Source organism: Crassostrea angulata, chromosome 10, assembly GCF_025612915.1.
Source record: "Crassostrea angulata isolate pt1a10 chromosome 10, ASM2561291v2, whole genome shotgun sequence".
NCBI lineage: Eukaryota > Metazoa > Mollusca > Bivalvia > Ostreida > Ostreidae > Magallana > Magallana angulata.
In genome coordinates this window covers 10,981,466-10,999,576 of record NC_069120.1, presented here as the reverse complement: position 1 = coordinate 10,999,576, position 18,111 = coordinate 10,981,466, and the positions used below count along the sequence as shown (strand labels likewise).

General features: G+C 32.4%; 3 protein-coding genes across 3 annotated transcripts; 1 reads left to right on the top strand and 2 right to left on the bottom strand.

The window, feature by feature from the left end:
• Position 1: 1 nt before the first annotated feature.
• Positions 2–6,833, top strand: LOC128165161 (adrenodoxin-like protein 1, mitochondrial). Its single transcript, XM_052829404.1, has 6 exons — positions 2–161; positions 2,248–2,302; positions 2,602–2,708; positions 4,684–4,771; positions 5,088–5,140; positions 5,878–6,833. Exons 1-6 carry the CDS (start codon positions 17–19, stop codon positions 5,979–5,981), a joined length of 552 nt encoding a protein of 183 aa, XP_052685364.1. The 5' UTR covers positions 2–16; the 3' UTR covers positions 5,982–6,833.
• A 136-nt stretch (positions 6,834–6,969) lies between these two features.
• Positions 6,970–10,560, bottom strand: LOC128165160 (uncharacterized). Its single transcript, XM_052829403.1, has 2 exons — positions 10,270–10,560; positions 6,970–9,940 (listed from the first exon to the last, which is right to left on the bottom strand). Exon 2 carries the CDS (start codon positions 9,932–9,934, stop codon positions 8,147–8,149), a length of 1,788 nt encoding a protein of 595 aa, XP_052685363.1. The 5' UTR covers positions 9,935–9,940; positions 10,270–10,560; the 3' UTR covers positions 6,970–8,146.
• Positions 10,561–10,738: 178 nt separating this feature from the next.
• LOC128168226 (ubiquitin-conjugating enzyme E2 U-like) lies at positions 10,739–17,305 on the bottom strand. Its single transcript, XM_052834413.1, has 9 exons — positions 17,082–17,305; positions 16,800–16,884; positions 16,578–16,670; positions 15,195–15,292; positions 14,882–15,008; positions 13,737–13,925; positions 13,169–13,265; positions 12,774–12,895; positions 10,739–11,044 (listed from the first exon to the last, which is right to left on the bottom strand). Exons 1-9 carry the CDS (start codon positions 17,145–17,147, stop codon positions 10,926–10,928), a joined length of 996 nt encoding a protein of 331 aa, XP_052690373.1. The 5' UTR covers positions 17,148–17,305; the 3' UTR covers positions 10,739–10,925.
• Between the last annotated feature and the right edge of the window lie 806 nt (positions 17,306–18,111).

Below are 18,111 nucleotides of genomic sequence, written 5' to 3'. Positions count from 1 at the left end.
AGCCAGCTTTACTAATATGTCTGCGCCCTTGCTGAAATTGCAATTGTTTTGTAATCGATGTGCAAATTATGTAAAAAGTGCAAGTTACAAATATCGTTTTAGCCACAAAAACATTAAAAATGTTTCATATTCAGTCAAAAGATATTTTAAAACAACAACAGGTAAGATTTTTAAAAAGAATATAATATGCGTTCGAATTTGTTCGAATTGTATAGTGTCTTTAGCACTGTATCTTTATTGATGATTTAGTAATAAAAAGATCATCCGATACAGTTCTGAAAACAACAAGAAATAATAACAATTAGATAAAGTCGAATTGAGCAACCTGGACCATATTTAATTCAATGATTTTATTATGATGTCAGCAGCAAAAAAGTGTCATTCACATGGGTCTGTAGCTCCCAGACTGAAAACAATCGGATGGATAACCTGGGCGGTACTGTTCCATATGTGTTAAAAAGTTGTAATTTACAGCACATTTATGATTATAAGTTGCAGTAGATTTGGACCGATTTATCATATTTGTGAACATATTCTATACAAATATTTGAGTCAAAAAATTTCCTCAGACATTTTACCTAAATATTTTCAATTAATTGCCTCTATTATTCTTTTAAACACCATCTTCAGCCCTGTAAAGTGAAGTGGTGCTAAAATTTTCCTCCTTATTTGTATGGAAATAAAGTAAATAAGTACAAAACTAGTGCAATTTGTTTGTGCGCCTTAGATTGCAACTTTAATACTTAATGAAATTTAACTCCTAGATCATCCATGTGATTTCTCAGAATGGTGTATTAAAAGTGCCAAAATCATTATCAAAATGTCTAAAGAATTTTGTTATAAAATATTTCATAGAATATAAAAAGTTAGATTTATGATAAGACCAAAACAATGGAACTGTTACCTCGATCTGGTCTGTCAGCCTATTTTGATGTGGAGCTTCAGTTCTGAAGCTAGATTTGAGGGTACATGTATGAATTATGAATAATATACCAGTATTTATATGATATATATATATTTTTTTTGGCTACAAAAAAGAAAACTTTTGCATTTAATGTGATTAATTCATTATCATGAAAGAGACATCAGAAAACAAAAATATCTAGATTCTAGAGGAAATCTTGTATTTATGGCTCATAGAGACAATGTCGGTGGGAGCTTAGGCTAAAACCCTGATGTTGGCATCTGGACCTGGTCTTTGGAGCTTAAATATACCCCAAAACTACATTGCATCAATGATGTGTTTTACAATACCAATATTTGTATGATTATTATTTATATTTTTATTTCAAAACAAGCTTAATTTATAGCGCTCTTTGACTTCAATGCTAAGAAAAACTTTGCAACGTCCAGTGATAATTTTAGGATGAAAATACATCATCAGAAATACACTTTATAAGATGCCAAGCAGTTTTGATATTGTGGCATTATATTTAGGATTTTAGGCAATTCTAATGACTTTTATTAAAGTCATTTTTAAGAGAAATTTTTCAGTTAATCTCTTCAGTAAATGTGTGATTTAAACATTTCCATGCAGCATAACATGGGTGGTATATATGAATTAAGATGAAAGGAGATTTCGGACATCCTGTGTCATCATTTTGTAAAACTCACATGACCAAAATAGACTGTTGGAAACACATGACAGCATGATATATCGTATCATATGATACAAAATTGTATAGTTGTGTATCGATAAATATTTATCTTACAGCACAGTAAGAAATTTACATGTAATATGATACAATATTGTATTATATGATGCTATACAATATTGTGTCAAACCACACTACAATAAACAATTTTCATATAATATGATAAAGGTGGTCTCATAAAGTTGATACCTGTCTTCATATAATATGATAAACGTTGTTTCATAAGGATGATGCCTCATCTCAGTGAGCTCTGTAGTCTTGAATTACCTGTTTAAAAGGGTGTTTAGTTGTTTGCCTCTGAGCCAAAGGAATTTCTACATTTTCGAAAATTGTATGCTAACAGTCTAACAGATAAACTTATGATTTTTATAATTTTTACCCTTTTGTTGTTTGTGCATAATTTATAAACAATGCAATTAAATTTGAGATTAACCTATTCAATATGCAGTGAAAGAGTAGATGCCCCCAAATATTTTACTGCACAAGGCGCATCACATTGCAACTTTGTATTAGTTAAAATTATTTATGAACATATAATAAGGTTTTATATATATAGTTTATGATCAACCAGGTGACCTTTTCATTATATCAGGTCCCCTCTTTCATGGTGAATATGAGATGCAGGATCCAAAATCACCAGAGGAAGTGTGAGTTTTACATCTCTTTGATATATGCATTGTAGTACTATTTTAAGAACTGCATTCAGGGTCATTTTTCTCCCATCTTCTTTTCTTTCTTCTATTCTTGCAAACTGTTTACCCTGTCTTTAATTTGTTAAGGTAGAATAGATACTTTTTCTAATCAACACAGTTATCTAAAAATTGTTTTGAACTCGCCTAGTCTTAAATTTACAAGCTCATTTGTTTAGAACGAAGATATGGAACATAGAATAAAATGTTAATATTCATTTACTTAAAACTTGAATTTCATGTGATTTGTTTTGCAGAGTAAACATCACTTTTATAGATAAAACAGGAAAGCATATTCCTATCAAGGGAAAGATTGGTGACAATGTTCTATATCTTGCCCACAGATATGGAATTGAATTAGAAGGTCTGTATCTTTCTTGACTTTCGAAGAGTTTGTTATAATGATATCCCATTTGAGGATATCCCTTATTCTTTGTGAATAATGTAAAAGATTCACATGTTTAAGAACAGGGGACAATCACTGTGATAGATATATAAATTTATATCTTCTGTTTTGAACATTATCTTATTAAACCTTTTTCCTCCTTTCTGTGGTCAAATAGAAAATGTGTTACCAAAGAACTCTTGCACTATAAAATGTAAAAATAATCTGTCAGGGTCTACGTCTAGCTATTAATTTTGCATTTCATTCAATCAGCAATAGATTTTACATATGCATGTTTACAACATTTTACAACATACAATGATGATACATTCGTTAGTCAATAGTGTATCCTGTTTACAGAAAAAATGAAATTTAATTGGACATAACTTCCTCCATCTAATTTCATTATAAACTATCACTGGGTATAATATTTAACATTATTCCAATGTAATAAAGATAATTTTAGAAGAATACAAGAATACCTGTCTTTATCTATGTATGCACACGCAGCATTGTTAAGGCGTCCCGATGCTAAAATACGGCTGGAAAACGATATTATTTGAATCATGGCAAAAATAATTTTACCGGGAGTATTTCTTTAAATCTATGTTACATTTATTGACATCGATGTTAAACATTATATTTGATGCATTTTTGTGACGTCACATGTACTTCGTAATCACGTGACAGGCGAATCCTAATATTGCAAATGATCTAATTAAAACGCATCGGCGCAGGTGATTAATGACATTAAATCATACATATTTTTAAGAAAAATCCTTTGTTAAGTCATAAACTTTGAAGTTCTTGCTTGGGGAAGAAATAGATATTTCGTTTATAGAAGATATTGTTGAAACATTCCACAAAATCATCAAAATAATGCACATTTTTACTTATCAAAAGCGATTTACAAAGAATTGGGGTAAATCCGTAGGTTTCCGCAGCACGATTCACATTGGTACTTATATTCTCTACCAATTTTACGTAAAATATTCTAAAATTGTGTTGATCTTTCACCTGCGCCAAGCTGGTTTTACATGCATTAAAATTTCTTCATTCAGTTGTTTACACGTAGCAGGGAGAGTTTCCAAACCACTAGTTTATAAATAGTCTTTTACTTAAAACAAAGCTTTAAAACTGCCGATTATTTGATACTGGCTTTTAATATGAATGAATTCTGTACGTCTAGAATTAACTGCAGCATCTATATAAAGGAAACATGCGGTATTATACTGGTTTGATATAATTCACTTTTAACGTTAAGATACATTCCCTGAGAACTATCGACAGGAATGCAGATCGTGACGTCAAAGTTAATTATGACGTCATATCGTATGAAGTACAGGCAAGTGACTTTCTATATATCGCATCGGGAAGCCTTAACATGCCCGCGCATAAATAATGTCTCTACTTAGGCACAAATGGCTGGGTAAGAACTTATCTTGGATGATGGATTGATATACAAAAGGAGGTACCCGTTAGTCATTTTATTTGTTCTGTTTACCCGGTACATACAGATATAAATAATTATTTTGTGACAATAAATAACCATGAGCAGAAGTTGCATGAAATTCTATTGGATATACAGTGTATACTGTGGAATCATTAAATTTCGTGGGGGCCAATTTTCGTGGATGGCTTATATTTTACAAGTTTGTGGGGACGTAATTTCATGTATTCTTATATATCTACAAAAGGAAATATTATTGGAGGATGTTATTTCATGGATGAGAGGTACCCACGAATTCCACGAAAATTGAGCCACCACAAAATCTAATGATTCCACAGTATGGTACTCATAATATATGTATCATCAGGTTCACACTACAGTACAGTGTACTTAAAAAATAGAACCATTCTCCATTCTCCACACTCTTTACAGACAATCTGTTAGCTAGGAACTGATTATTTGAACCAATAAGTAGTGTATTCAGTATTTTTCTCTTTGTTGCAGGTGCTTGTGAGGCTTCCTTAGCTTGCTCTACATGTCATGTGTATGTGAATGACAAGTTCCTGGACAAACTTCCAGAACCAGTGGAGGAGTAAGTGTGCTCAGACAAAGAACATTTCTCTGAAATTCACTGAACACTCTCACATCAGAACAGGCAACTGTTTCCTAAAGTTCTCTTATTTCAGCCATATTGATAAGTGTATGTTGCATACCAAAGAAATAATCCCAAATATATGTTCATTTTTAATGTGTCTAAAATAAATGAACACTTGTGTGAAATTAGACATTGTAATGTTTTAAGTAACTGCTACATAGCTTATGTTCTAGTAGGGCATTGTTGCAATATGGCTCATGGGCTTATTATTTTAAATCAATTTGTTAATTCTTTATGTTTTTCTTTCTTTTAGGGAAGATGACATGTTGGACTTGGCATATTTTTTAAGAGAAAACTCAAGATTAGGTCAGGTGGTGCATATGTACATCTAACCATCAAAATTGTTGTGTATTAACAGACACTCATTAAACCTTTCTTGGTTTTAGTAAAAAGTGATGCCTTATTCCCATTGGCTCCTTCACACTTTCTTGAAGAAAATTTCACCGATGACAAGAAAGTGGACATTTTCTAACATAAGATTTGTTTTAAGAACTCAAATTATGTATAGTTTCACTTATTCATCAGTGGAGTGACAAGAATAAATATTTTTGAAACCAAGAAAAGTTCATTGAGTTGGCCATGTCATTTAACATATTAGACCGGCCATGGTTTACTGATGATGTTATTTGTATGATACACACAAGTTTGAAATTTATTGCATTCAGTACCTTACAATAGTAATAATGTTTAAAGTTAGAAGCATTTGCGGGTTTATCAAATCATAAACCCACGGCAATTTATAAAGTTATAATGTATAGAATTGTTACATGTAACAATCAAAAATTATTTTCATGTCCGACTGTGTATGTAATCATAATTGTTATATGTCATGCCCCATGAGGCCCTAATTTAGAAAATAAATTCTATTCTACTCAATTCTAAACTTAAAAAACCTGACAGGTGTTCCTTCTATTTGTTGTTATAATGCAACATATAAAAATTAAATGTATTCTTAAAAGTAAACAAAACGTGATTTATTTCTCAAAATACCATTGTCTTCCAACTGGTATCTGTAACAGTCTTGTTTTAATGGTTTGTTTCAGGTTGTCAAATAGTTTTAACCAAAGAGCTGGAGGGAATGGAGCTGACTCTTCCTCAAGCCACACGGAACTTCTATGTGGATGGACATGTTCCACAACCCCATTGATGTGTGGAAAATCCCAAAAATTACCCGTGTGATATTCATTTCTTTTGGTTTTCTACTGTTACATGCATCATCTTTGTTTCAATTTTTTGTAATTTTGTGTTTTTGATGTTGGCATTTGCCGTTTATTTTGATCATGATTTATGGATAATACATGTAAGTGCAAAGGGAATACATTGGGATATTTTTAGCAAAACTCTCCAAGATACAGTTTTAGAAATGTTATACACATGTGTTAATAATGTATGGATTCAGATATTTATAACATGGGCATTAAATGTTATAATACAATGTATTGGGATTCAATTTAGTACCCGGTATGCAAGTAAATAAGAGAGAGAGACCCGGTATGCAAGTAACTAAGAGAGAGAGAGAGAGAGAGAGAGAGAGATGGAGAGCAGCCTGCTTATTATTAGTATGTATTAATGTGAATGAAGTAAAGTCAATGGAAATTAAACTTTGTTTTTCTCCACCACAACCTAGAAGAATATTTTTGTCAATTTTTAATACAAATACGATTTAATTATAAATGCAAATTATTTGTTTATAAAAATCAGATGATACACAGGACAAAGCTCTGCCATTCAGTCAACTGAAATGTGACTGAAAGGTTACTGAAAGCTGACTTAAATGTTACTGAAAGGTTACTGAAATGTGACTGAGAGGTGACTTAAATGTAACTGAATGGTGTAGCTATGCCATTCAGTCACCTTTTCCAGACCAATCAGTTTTCATACAGTTGACTTAATTAATGGCAGAGCTCCATCATGTGATAAGGATTTACGTATTAATCTAATTTGTTCATATGGCAATGAGTATACAAATTAAGATAAATAAAATCTTTTGTTGAACAAATTCCAAAATTTGTGATATTTTCAATCAACAAATAACAGAATGGATCTTTTAAAATCATTTATTCCAGGTGTATCATGAAACCAATTTATGAATACATGTATCTAAAAAATAAAAACCTATACATAAACCTTAACATATCCGGGACATTAGTAAAAAATTATTACAAGTGTCACTTGTACATGTGTATGCAAATGATCAGATGACATTCAAGATATCAATGAATATGTATGGTATTTATGGGGTAAAGTTTCAATAGATTTCATGAAATGTGAACATCTTGCATTTTTAGTCAGGAGTTCAACCCCTGAGCTACCAAAGCCTTGGTCTATGCATAAAGGTAAAAAATGGCAAAGACTATGGCGAATACTAAAACATAACAAGAGGCCAACAGGGGTTGACGGTCACCTGAGTACCATTACCTTTTTGACTGAGATGTTTGCATTTTAAGCTTCATTTTGAAGTCTAAACCCCAATCTGAGCGTTCTCTGACTGTTACCCTGCTTTAATAATTTGATCAAAATTGGAAGGGGGGGGGGGGTGTTTAAGAGTCAGAAGATACTTGCATTACCTGAACCTTAGCTCCAGGGGCCAAAAATTGTAAACTTTTGGTGATGAGACCTGCAGCCTTTAATGGTCAATCTTTTATAATATTCACAGTTTCATTTATAATGCACACAAAATGCATACAGCTTAATTATTTCTACAAGTATACAATTATGCACAGTCCTTAAATAGAAAACATCTTTAATTCAATGTTGCCAATTTACCAACACAGCAATTACTCTAAGTTAAAATTCATGTTCAATATATGGCTACATGTATATTTATCTCCCCCCCCCCCCCCTTTCTCAATAAACTTTGGCAGTGAATTTCACAATTTATGATCAGGACATTATGAACACAATGACAAAGCATGACTTTATCTCCCATGACTGTAACAGAAAAGAAGAAAATATTATTTTCACTATGTGACTATATTAGCCCCGCACTAGGACCTGAACCCCTGACCCAGGAACCATGAATTTCACAATTTAGGTAGAGAGCTTCATGGACGTCATAATCATGCATGTATTTTTTTTAAGGCTTTGTGAATGGTAAAGCCATAAATTTCACACTTTAGATTCCTCCTACCGTAGAAATGCTTTACACCAAAAATGGTAATAATTGGCCTTATAGTTTTCAAGAAGTTAAAAATGTAAAATTGTTAACTCACAATGACGGATGAAGATCAATTGCAATAGGTCACCAAAGTGAATAGGGTGACCTAGTAAAAATTTTGGGTTTAACTTTGAAGGATCTGGATTTAATAAGTCTTAGATCTCGGTTGAGAATGACTGAAAAACTTTCAACTTTCCTGTTCGGCATTCTGCCACCCAAAGTTTTTTTTCGGCATCAATGCTGATATCACATGGCCGACTTAAGCCATCACTTCGATCCAGCAAGCATATGAGGAATTCTCCAATGTCATTGAGCAGGATAACCTCATGATTTCCATAGTCCACTACTGCAATGTTACCATCTACATCAATGTCCAGGCCACGTGGGTCAAATGGAGATCTATCGTCAGATATGTTTCTCTTGTATTCAAACCGAACATTTCCGCAAGGATCCAATCCAATGATGGCATGTTTTAATGTGTCAGATACAAAAATATTGGATCCTTCATTTCTGCAAACATAACTTGGTTGAAGAAAAATATGACTTCCATTCCCATCCAATACATATTCAAATAACAATATGCCTTCTTTGTTGAATTTTGTGACTTTTCCATATTTATTTTCTACTTGACAGACATACACTTCGTCGTGCATTCCACTGCATAAGCCTTTTGGATTCCAGTCAGTGCTGAAAGTTGTAATCAAAACTCGTGTTTTACCAGAAACCCTTGAAACTGACTTCTCGTCAAAATCTGTGAAAAGAATATCTCCATCTGTTGTCACGGCAACATCTGATGGTCCATCAGTCAGACAACTTGTGGAAAAGCTGTCACATTCTCCACTCTCAAGGTCCATCAGCTTAATGTCAGAGTGTTGCCCACTTATCCATGCCTTCTCTGGTGACACACAGTTAACCGATGTCATAACACTATAACTTCTCTTAAAGTTCTTCACACTTTTTGCTGATTTTGTCAAAGATGTGCTCCTGCTAGGTGGATTACTTGAGACTGGACCTGAGGGCGTGGCTGATGAAGGGCTGGTTGGTGGAAAAGCTAAAATATTCCCCAACGTACTTACAAGAATTGCCCTGGCTTCTGAACGTTTTGAAGTCTGTAGTCTTACCTTTTTTACTTTACAGTACTTCATGGATGATGGCTTTAATTCTCCAAGATATTTGGCAAGCTTTGTCTTGTCTGCTTTCCCACCTTTGAAAATTGGTGGAGAATACATGAGAGATTCTGGTATAGTTCTGTAACTGGAAATTCCAGGATTAGCACGCCGGAACAAAATCAGGTCAGATTCAAATCTTGTTTTAAGTTGGCTTTCAAACAAGGTGGTTATGTTGTGCAATTTCAGTATGATTTCATCAATGTGGCCTATATGCTCATCCATGGCTTTGACATCACTTACTTCCATCTCTCCAAGTTCATTTATTGTCTCCTCATAGATCTCGTCAATTAGCAGTTTGGCTTTTTCAACCCGAATTTTTAGATAGTTTGCAACCATCTGACACTTGCTGGGAATATTTTCTTTTTCAGCTCTTGCATGCTGCGCAATTATATCAAGATTTGGGTGTATTTTGCTTTTCATTTCAGATATGTCCTCTAAAATTGCGGCTTTGTCCTCCTCATACAAGACAGATATGTTGACCATTTTATGTTTGTTATGGACATCTAGAATACAATTGGTGCATACAGGCACACGACACTCAGAGCAGCAAACCTCATAGCGATGCCGTGGATGCTTAGAACAGAACCCTTGTACTTTCGCCACTTTAGCAAGGGGTTTACTGTCGGTATTGGAATGAATATTTTGATGGACTTTTTCACAAATGTTGCAGACACGGTCATAACAAACTTGACAGACAACCTCTGCATTGCTAGCCTTACAGAACTCACAGAACACAGGGTCCTGTGCCATTATCCTTTCACATGAATTTGCCATCTGTTCCTAAGAAGACAATCATTATTAAAATCTACCAGTAGACTGTATAGTAAATTATTTTGCTTTAGCAATATGTGTCCAAAAAACATAGAATCAACTACTGTATGCAGAAAATTTTGTTAGTAAAGATAATTTATTAGCCTACTCAAAATATAATTTTCAAGAGGATTTTAATTGTCTGCCATTTTCCTATATAAACCCTGCCTCCATCATTTACTTGCAGTTCTGCATGCTGCATGCAATTAAAATACCGGTAAATGAATGAAAATCACTTAATTGAATAAAATACAAAAATTAATTAAATTATAATGATACATCAAATTAGATATACATACCAACCAACCCTGAGAGAAAGCAAATAAAAATGCTCCCACAATGATGAGGAAATGAATTAGGAAATGAGAATGATAATTTGATGAAATACAATTTTTTTTTTACTTCCTTGATGCTATTCTCAACATTGCAGAATGCACATTTTATTCCTAGGAAACTATATTAAAAACGGCGCACATATAAACAAATCTAAAAAAAACCCTCTAAAAACAAAAACATGCAGCATAAGGGTAAAGGAAGTTATTCAATTCGCTACAATTAGGATAATCTCTTCATATCACATAGCAGTTCAATGCTTGAAACCAATCAATGGGTGACTATTCCAAAGCTGCCATGTTACGTTCCCAGAGACAACAAATCCAAACACTTGTTCATGTACCAGCAAACCCTGCTCTTCATATTTATACAGGAAATGAAGCTTTTAAACTTCATTTTTGTTCCATCACCATTTATAAATTTTAAATGTATATATTTGGTAAATTATGCTTTATTAATTTTTCATGGAATGCATAAAAACAAATAGCAATATAAAAGATAGCTATAAACATTATCTTCAGAGAAAATATATTTAAAAATCCATTATCTTTGTCTGCAAATAAAATATCAGTCTATTTGTCCTTTTCATTGTCACTCAGTTCGATGCTCCTCCATTCCTCGGTCACACTTCATCGATTTCATCAGCATCCAGCTTTGCTGACCACTCAACCAGATTATCCACTTCATCCTCCCACGGTTCCCCCTTCCTCTCCTTGGTCGGGGGAGGTTGTATCGATGGAACTGATAAATAAGAGCAATAAAGATTTATATAATTCATTTTCATATAGTCAAGTCATCCAGATTAAGGCATGATAGCTATATGCTACAATCAGAAAGAGGTACAAGAACATATTGAACATTTCAAACATTTAATACAAGAAAAAAATGATCAATCAGTTACTTATGTAATTCCATTTTTCAAAAAAAATGTACACATTTTACATATACTGCAAATTTCAATTGCACATAGAGATAAGAGATCGAGCCAATTAAGAGCAGAGGGATGTAACACATATTAGAGTGGTATTGCTTATGTATTCACTATGTGATGATTGTGATCTCACATTAAGAGGTTAATATTTCCATTTCAAACATAATGTAGGAAGTATTTCTGTGTTTAATACTTCAAAGTATAAGAATTTAATAGTTATTTAATTTTCCTAATTGGGCACCTGCCAAACCAGACTCATTTGCTGGTTTAGAGGGTTAGCTGGATTTCTTTGGTATTGTGTTTTTACTTAAAAAAAAAAAACCACCAGTATGCTCCCCTCTCCTTCAGAGTGGGGGCATAACAAAACAAACGTTACCCATTCATAAGCTAGAAATGCACTAGAAATTGTGCCTTTATGAAAACTAAAATGGCTTTTATGACCCTATTGTTTTCTGGCAGTTTAAGCTATGCACTAATCTGAAGAATGTAGATGGACCAATTTGTCCATTCAAGGCAGTCTTATACATAATTCAAAGCTCATGCATATAACATAATTGGAGAAGAAAGAATTCTTAGGCCAGAAATACAAAAAAAAAAATATGAATATAAAGAAATTTGGTGTGTTTAACATATTCCCATTGGATCCATAAGTAAAATTAATAAGTTTTGAGATGACCCTTCTGGAAACTGGGAGAAATTGTGTGAACTGAGTGAAGGAGAGATGATGTAGGGAAGTTAAAATAAATATGGCAAGACAGGATGCAGTTTTAACAGAGATGTTCCGCAACAATCCAAGGCTTTTTTTTCTGATGTAAATGCAATTAAATAAACATATTTCAAATTTAATGGCTTTCATATAAAAGATACCTTATTTGCAACTTCTAATCCGTTTTATTACTTCAAATCATTTGTCAAGTTTCCAATCATAACTTTTGTCCGCCATATTGGTTCCAGTGCTACACCCAACAACACATGCCCCTGATTTTGTGTAGAAAAGTGTACACCCAGTTACACATAAATGCTACACCCTGTACTGCACCTGATTTACAAAAGTGTACATGGTGTAATTTTTTCGGAAAATCAAATGCGCTCCTTGCCAGCAGGGTGGTTAAAGTAATTGCTTTTCCATTGCTTATATAAAATGAAAGAAAAAGTGGGCAAGCTCAACTACCCCACATTATAATGAATGACACGGTGTGCATTAGATACACGAAACAATTAATAAAGTGGCAGAACTTTCAAAAACTCATCAAATTAAAACTTTCAGCTAATATGCATATCTATATTTTTGTCTATAACAACAAGAGAACCAGAATTTTCAGGTACATGAACCAGTATTATGAACATCTACACATTGTGTCCTAGCTAATTTCCTACCAAGTTTCTCCTCTTACTCCTCCTATCAATACACTTAGTTTGCCTGCTTAATGCCTAGAAGGAAACTTGTGATGCTTATTCGCTACTTTAGCTTTACTGCCTGTCCACTCAAATTTTCCCTTAGAGCTACAGTTCTGCAGCTTAAATTGAATGTGAACTTACTTGGAGACAATCTGGGTGGTAAGTAGATTTTTTTCATTCTGTTTAATTTTGCAAGTTTTGCGGCCTTTTCTTCTTCAACATCAGCTTTCATTTTGAAGTTTCCATACATAAGTGCATTATGTCTGTAAATGAAAAATTAAGAATTTATATACAATCTACAACTTAACTTTACAATATATTTACAATTTATGGTTACATGTATTCACAATCATTTGAGATACCGGTACATGTATTTAAAACAAAATGTATTATCATTACACACACAACTACTTAACTTATTAATAGACATATTTTTATTTTTCAGTAATTCAAAATCAAGAGTAGTGTACCAATAAGTATTGTTCATCATTAAAGAAAAAATTCTGCTAGTTTTTAGAAATCAATCACATTCTTACTCCTCAAGCTGTCTCTTCATTTGATCTTGGATTTCTTCTTGTGGAATTCCTAAATGGGCTCTCTGTAATCCAGGTTTATCTTTGATTGCCTCTAATACTATCAAAAACATTTAGAATGTTTATTTTTAGAAGAATGAGTAAAATATAACCAAAAACGTGTCAATTAAAAGAGACTTCTTTTTGTCAATTGTAAGAACATCTAAGGATATGCTTAATCCAGTGAAAGTGGATTTAAATTATTTCATCTTGAATTTTTTTGTATTTAAATTCAAATGGATTTTTTCAAAGGCTAAATTTAAGTTAATTCATATTTAAATTAGGGCATTTGAAAACTTTTCCTGTTTAAGCACTGAAACTTACATGTAGTATAGAACAAAAAGTACGCAAGAAGAATGCAAAGACAGCAATCATTTTAGTGGGTGATTTCATTGATAAAGAAGTGTTTGTAAATACGAAAGTCTGTTTTTTTTATATTTTTAAATTACATTTTTTAGTATCCTTTGTCCTCAAATAAAACATTTTTAATGTCATATAAAGCTGACATTTTTATTGCATATTTTGCGCTTACGTGGATTTGGGGTCTCTATGGTAGGTTTAGATGTAGCAATTCCACTCCATGTCATGAAATAGTCATCAAATGACAGACGGGTGACAGGGGGGTTAGCTGTCTTAGCAGTTCCTGTGTATTGTTTCCTATTCCTGTCAGGGGTGGCAAATCGAACCCGAGACTCAAGGTCTTGATGAGGAGTAACTCCAGCTATGAATACATTTAATAAACAAAGACTGAAATCATTAGGATTAATTATTAAATCTAGACTGTGAAATCATTATAGAATTCCTTAATGACTGTGGAATCCTTAGAATTCATGGGGCTTAGTCTTTATAAATACTCCTCACCCTCATATTTAAATCCTCAATGATTAGGGAAACTAACACTGTATGTTTTAAAATTATTCCTATAAATACATATGAGTTGAACATATTTTATTGACTAATGTCAATACTATTACTTATTAGGTTAGTTACTGACTCACTACAGAAATATAATGGGTTGATCAATCTCATAGATGGCGAGGCGAAGCCCAGCCGTCTATGAGATTGATCAACCCAATATAGTTCCCTAGTGAGTCAGTAACTAACCTAATGAGTTAGTGTCCGCGGCAGAGATTTGAGCAAATTTCTACACTGCCATTTTGTTCTGCTCCAGACAAAACAATGTGACGTCAATATTCTAAGGGCAACTACTCTAATTTTACAGAATTTCAAAGGGCAACTACTCCAAATACTTAAGAACTAACAGCATGCGGTTTATGTATTAAATACTATGAAATGTCGAAATGAGTAAGTGAAGCGTCGGCCAATGACGACCATATTGCCTAATATTATTTCTCACTGAACAAATATAGAGATATATGAGGCAATCATGTGCTATGTTTAAACCAATGAAAGTGTTACATTTCAGTCCAAGGGAAAACAAATACATATACATGCCAATAAATACTTATTCAGATGAATCAGAGGCATTTAGGTCCCTACAGTCCTGATAAAATATAAGCAACCCAAGGAAACTGCAGTTCACAAATTCAAATGATTCCACAGTAGGTTTGCCCTAACATGATAACAGTTAAAATATTCTTAGAAGTTTTTACAAGATGTAGTGAAATAAGATGATATGTGAATAAGAGATTTAAAACAATAGATCAAACTTTGTACCTTCCACCCTCTGACTGGCTGTGACACAATCAAGCACCATTTGTTTATAAGCTTTGGGAGAGTGTATCAGCATCTCAGCAGCCTCCTGATTGACAGGGCTGTCTAGGTTTGGATTTGACAGTAAATGCTACAATAAATGTGTAAACGGTAAACCTTCAACTATCTAATAATTTGACACTTTGAAGCTTATTTAGTTTTGATAAAGAGTAATTTTGGTCTTACAAATAAACATGCATGCATGGAAACTTCTTTTGTCAATTTGTTATGTGTATTAAATGATATTTTTTAAAAATTTTATTCCAAATGTATTTACCTGTATTGTTACAAGGATAAAAGATAATGAGTAGCCTTCTTTCCATTTTGAAAAATCATCTAAGAAGTCTATACAAGGTCTTCCTGTTATCATTTCAACTGTAAAAATAGAATGGACTAGAAATTCAGTGAAAAAATAAAATATTACATTGATATTAAATTATATTACATATTCAATCATAACACATTTGCTACAATAAACATTTGTAGGTTTTGAAATAAGAGAATTAAGTGATTTCTTTTGATTGTCAGTGTACAGTTTTCCCCCAAAAATTCCAGTATTTTTGTGGCTCCTGTACAGTTTTGTGATCTTGAGCTTATCATATGTATGTTTATTATTTTAAAAAATTCCACATGGCAAAGATAGGGAATAAAAGTACAAAAGAAATATACCAGTAAACAGAATTAAGGATGCTAGTTACAGACTGTTCTCACACTGAACTTCAATATTTACAATATCTAAAACATTATGCCCATATGTTAAAGTGAGCTTAGCCACCTTTTTCAATGTTTATTAACCTCTATATCTAAAATCCTCACGTATCTGCATTTTGCTATCAAATTGCTGACATGTGGAATATGATCCATGATAATTAAATTGTTAACTTTTTTATTGCAATTTACAATATTTAAAAATCAGAACATAATTAAAGCTGCTTGGTCCGATTTTTTTGTAATTACAGTATCAAATTTTTTTTCATACAAATCATTTATCTTAGAAAGTTATGGACTTTCTCCTATTTACACAAGCAGAATCAGTCTCCTTTCTAAGTTAGAAATATTCAAAGTAAATAAAAATAATTTCTCTTTGGGCAAACGAAAAAACAAACCAAAATGCATCACGGGAATGTTTAGGAAAGGAAACCGCATGGTTTCGTCCCCCGAACGATTGGGGTTATTCAACCCGTATGCTATGCATCAATTTTAAAGAAAGTCAACTTTAGAAATATTGGCTAACAAAACGTACACATGTATATTTGTAATTTGTCTGATCATTTCGACCTTTCTTTAAAGCGATGTCAAATTCCTAATACAACCATATTCGTCTCGTCGTCAGGGGTGAAATTTAACATGAGGCGAAATAACGCGGTACCTTTTAATGTCGTTTTGTTTTGTTAGCAAATTTTGTACGTATTTTTCTTCATTGAAATTTGACATAATTGACGGGTAAAACTACTGCAATGTCTATTATTATACATATACTAAGCATAGCCATCGTTTAAAAGCGTGCATAAAATTTGATATAAAATCGGACCAAGCAGCTTTAACAGCTAGAATCTGACATAAAGGAAAATTTGTTTGGTCTGACAATATCATACTAAATTTGGTGTTTTCAAAACAAGACATGTACATTTACATATAATTATTTTGTTGAATTACATACCATTAGGATGAAAAGGAATCGTGTGAAAACAAACTTCTGGGGGCCGTATATTGTAATGTTCATCAAACTTAATGTACAGTCTAAAGATTCCACCTGCAAAGAAAGGGGTCAAAATCAATTCACAACAATATATGATACATCAAAAAATTATGGCTTTTGAGATTTTTTTATATAGAAATACTAAATCACATTAACAATATCTAGAAAAATACAATATATTACCATCCCATAATGTATCTTTCAATCCCTTAACTTTAGCCACCCATTCAAAAATACTGTCCTCTTGCAGGGGAATGGCTTCTATACCCTAGAAAATATATACATACACTTATAAGCAAACATGATTCAATATAATTATAATATTAATAAAATATCTCACCATCGATTAAAACTAAAACAGAAACAGTATTTTTCGAAAATTTTAAATATTTTACATTGTTAAAACATGTGAACAGCTTTAAATCATTGAAACATAAGATGTTAATTAAGTGACTTTAACGTTACCCATGGTTGATCATCAAGAAGCTTTTTGTATTCCTTCTCTATTAGGAGATGAGCTCTAGAAAACATTTCCAATTAAACAAAATTGTTCTTCTTAAATGTTATAGACTTGTGATGTCACCTAACCGTCCGCAATAATTCAATATAACGTAAATTTGATGTACATTTAACAGACTCTTCATATAGCGGCCATATTTGTTTTTCTTCGCGACATCCTTCGTTTCATCTCGAACATTTACACAAATGTTAGAAGTCTTCCGAAAGTCAGTATAAATTTAAAACCACAACGCAACCTTTTTTTCCGAAAAAAATATTTGGCGTACAATGTACATGCATATACTTTTTTGTATGTTTCACTAGATAATGAAAGACAAAAAATCATATTCACAAACAAAACATACATGATGACCCTTTTAAACTCAGTCATCTTTAAACAAAACAAAAAAAAAACCTATATGGTCGAATATTTCATATTAAATAGAAAAATCTATCAGAAGAGGAATTATAAAAAAAATACTAATAATGAGAAATCCAATCCGATAGAATTTGAGCTAAAACCCGGAATGAAACAGAAACTACGTTATACAAGTGTAGCAAATCATAAAGGTCTAATTTTGTAATCCTGGCCTGCTTACTATATAGTATATCAAATAGTTCTGTTTTAGATCAGGCCATGCAATCCCTCCCTATATTATAACATATTTGGTAGATCTGATTCTCACTAGGCTAGTGCTGTCTTAAAAAATTATGCTACGTGCCTGTTAATTTATGAAAATAAAAAAAATCAATCATTATTATAAGTTTTTTTAAGGATTTACAGTACTTTAACTACATTGTATTGTTATACGCCCATATGTAGATTTTGCATGATATTCTTAAAGATGACTGTCCTCTTATGTATGATTTTAAGATTTAACAATTTATTAACAGCAAACTTATTTTATTGTAGAAAATGCCATATAATTAAAAGAACATAAAAAGAAAATTAATCTAATAAGTAAATCAAAAAATACTATACACACAAAATATAATC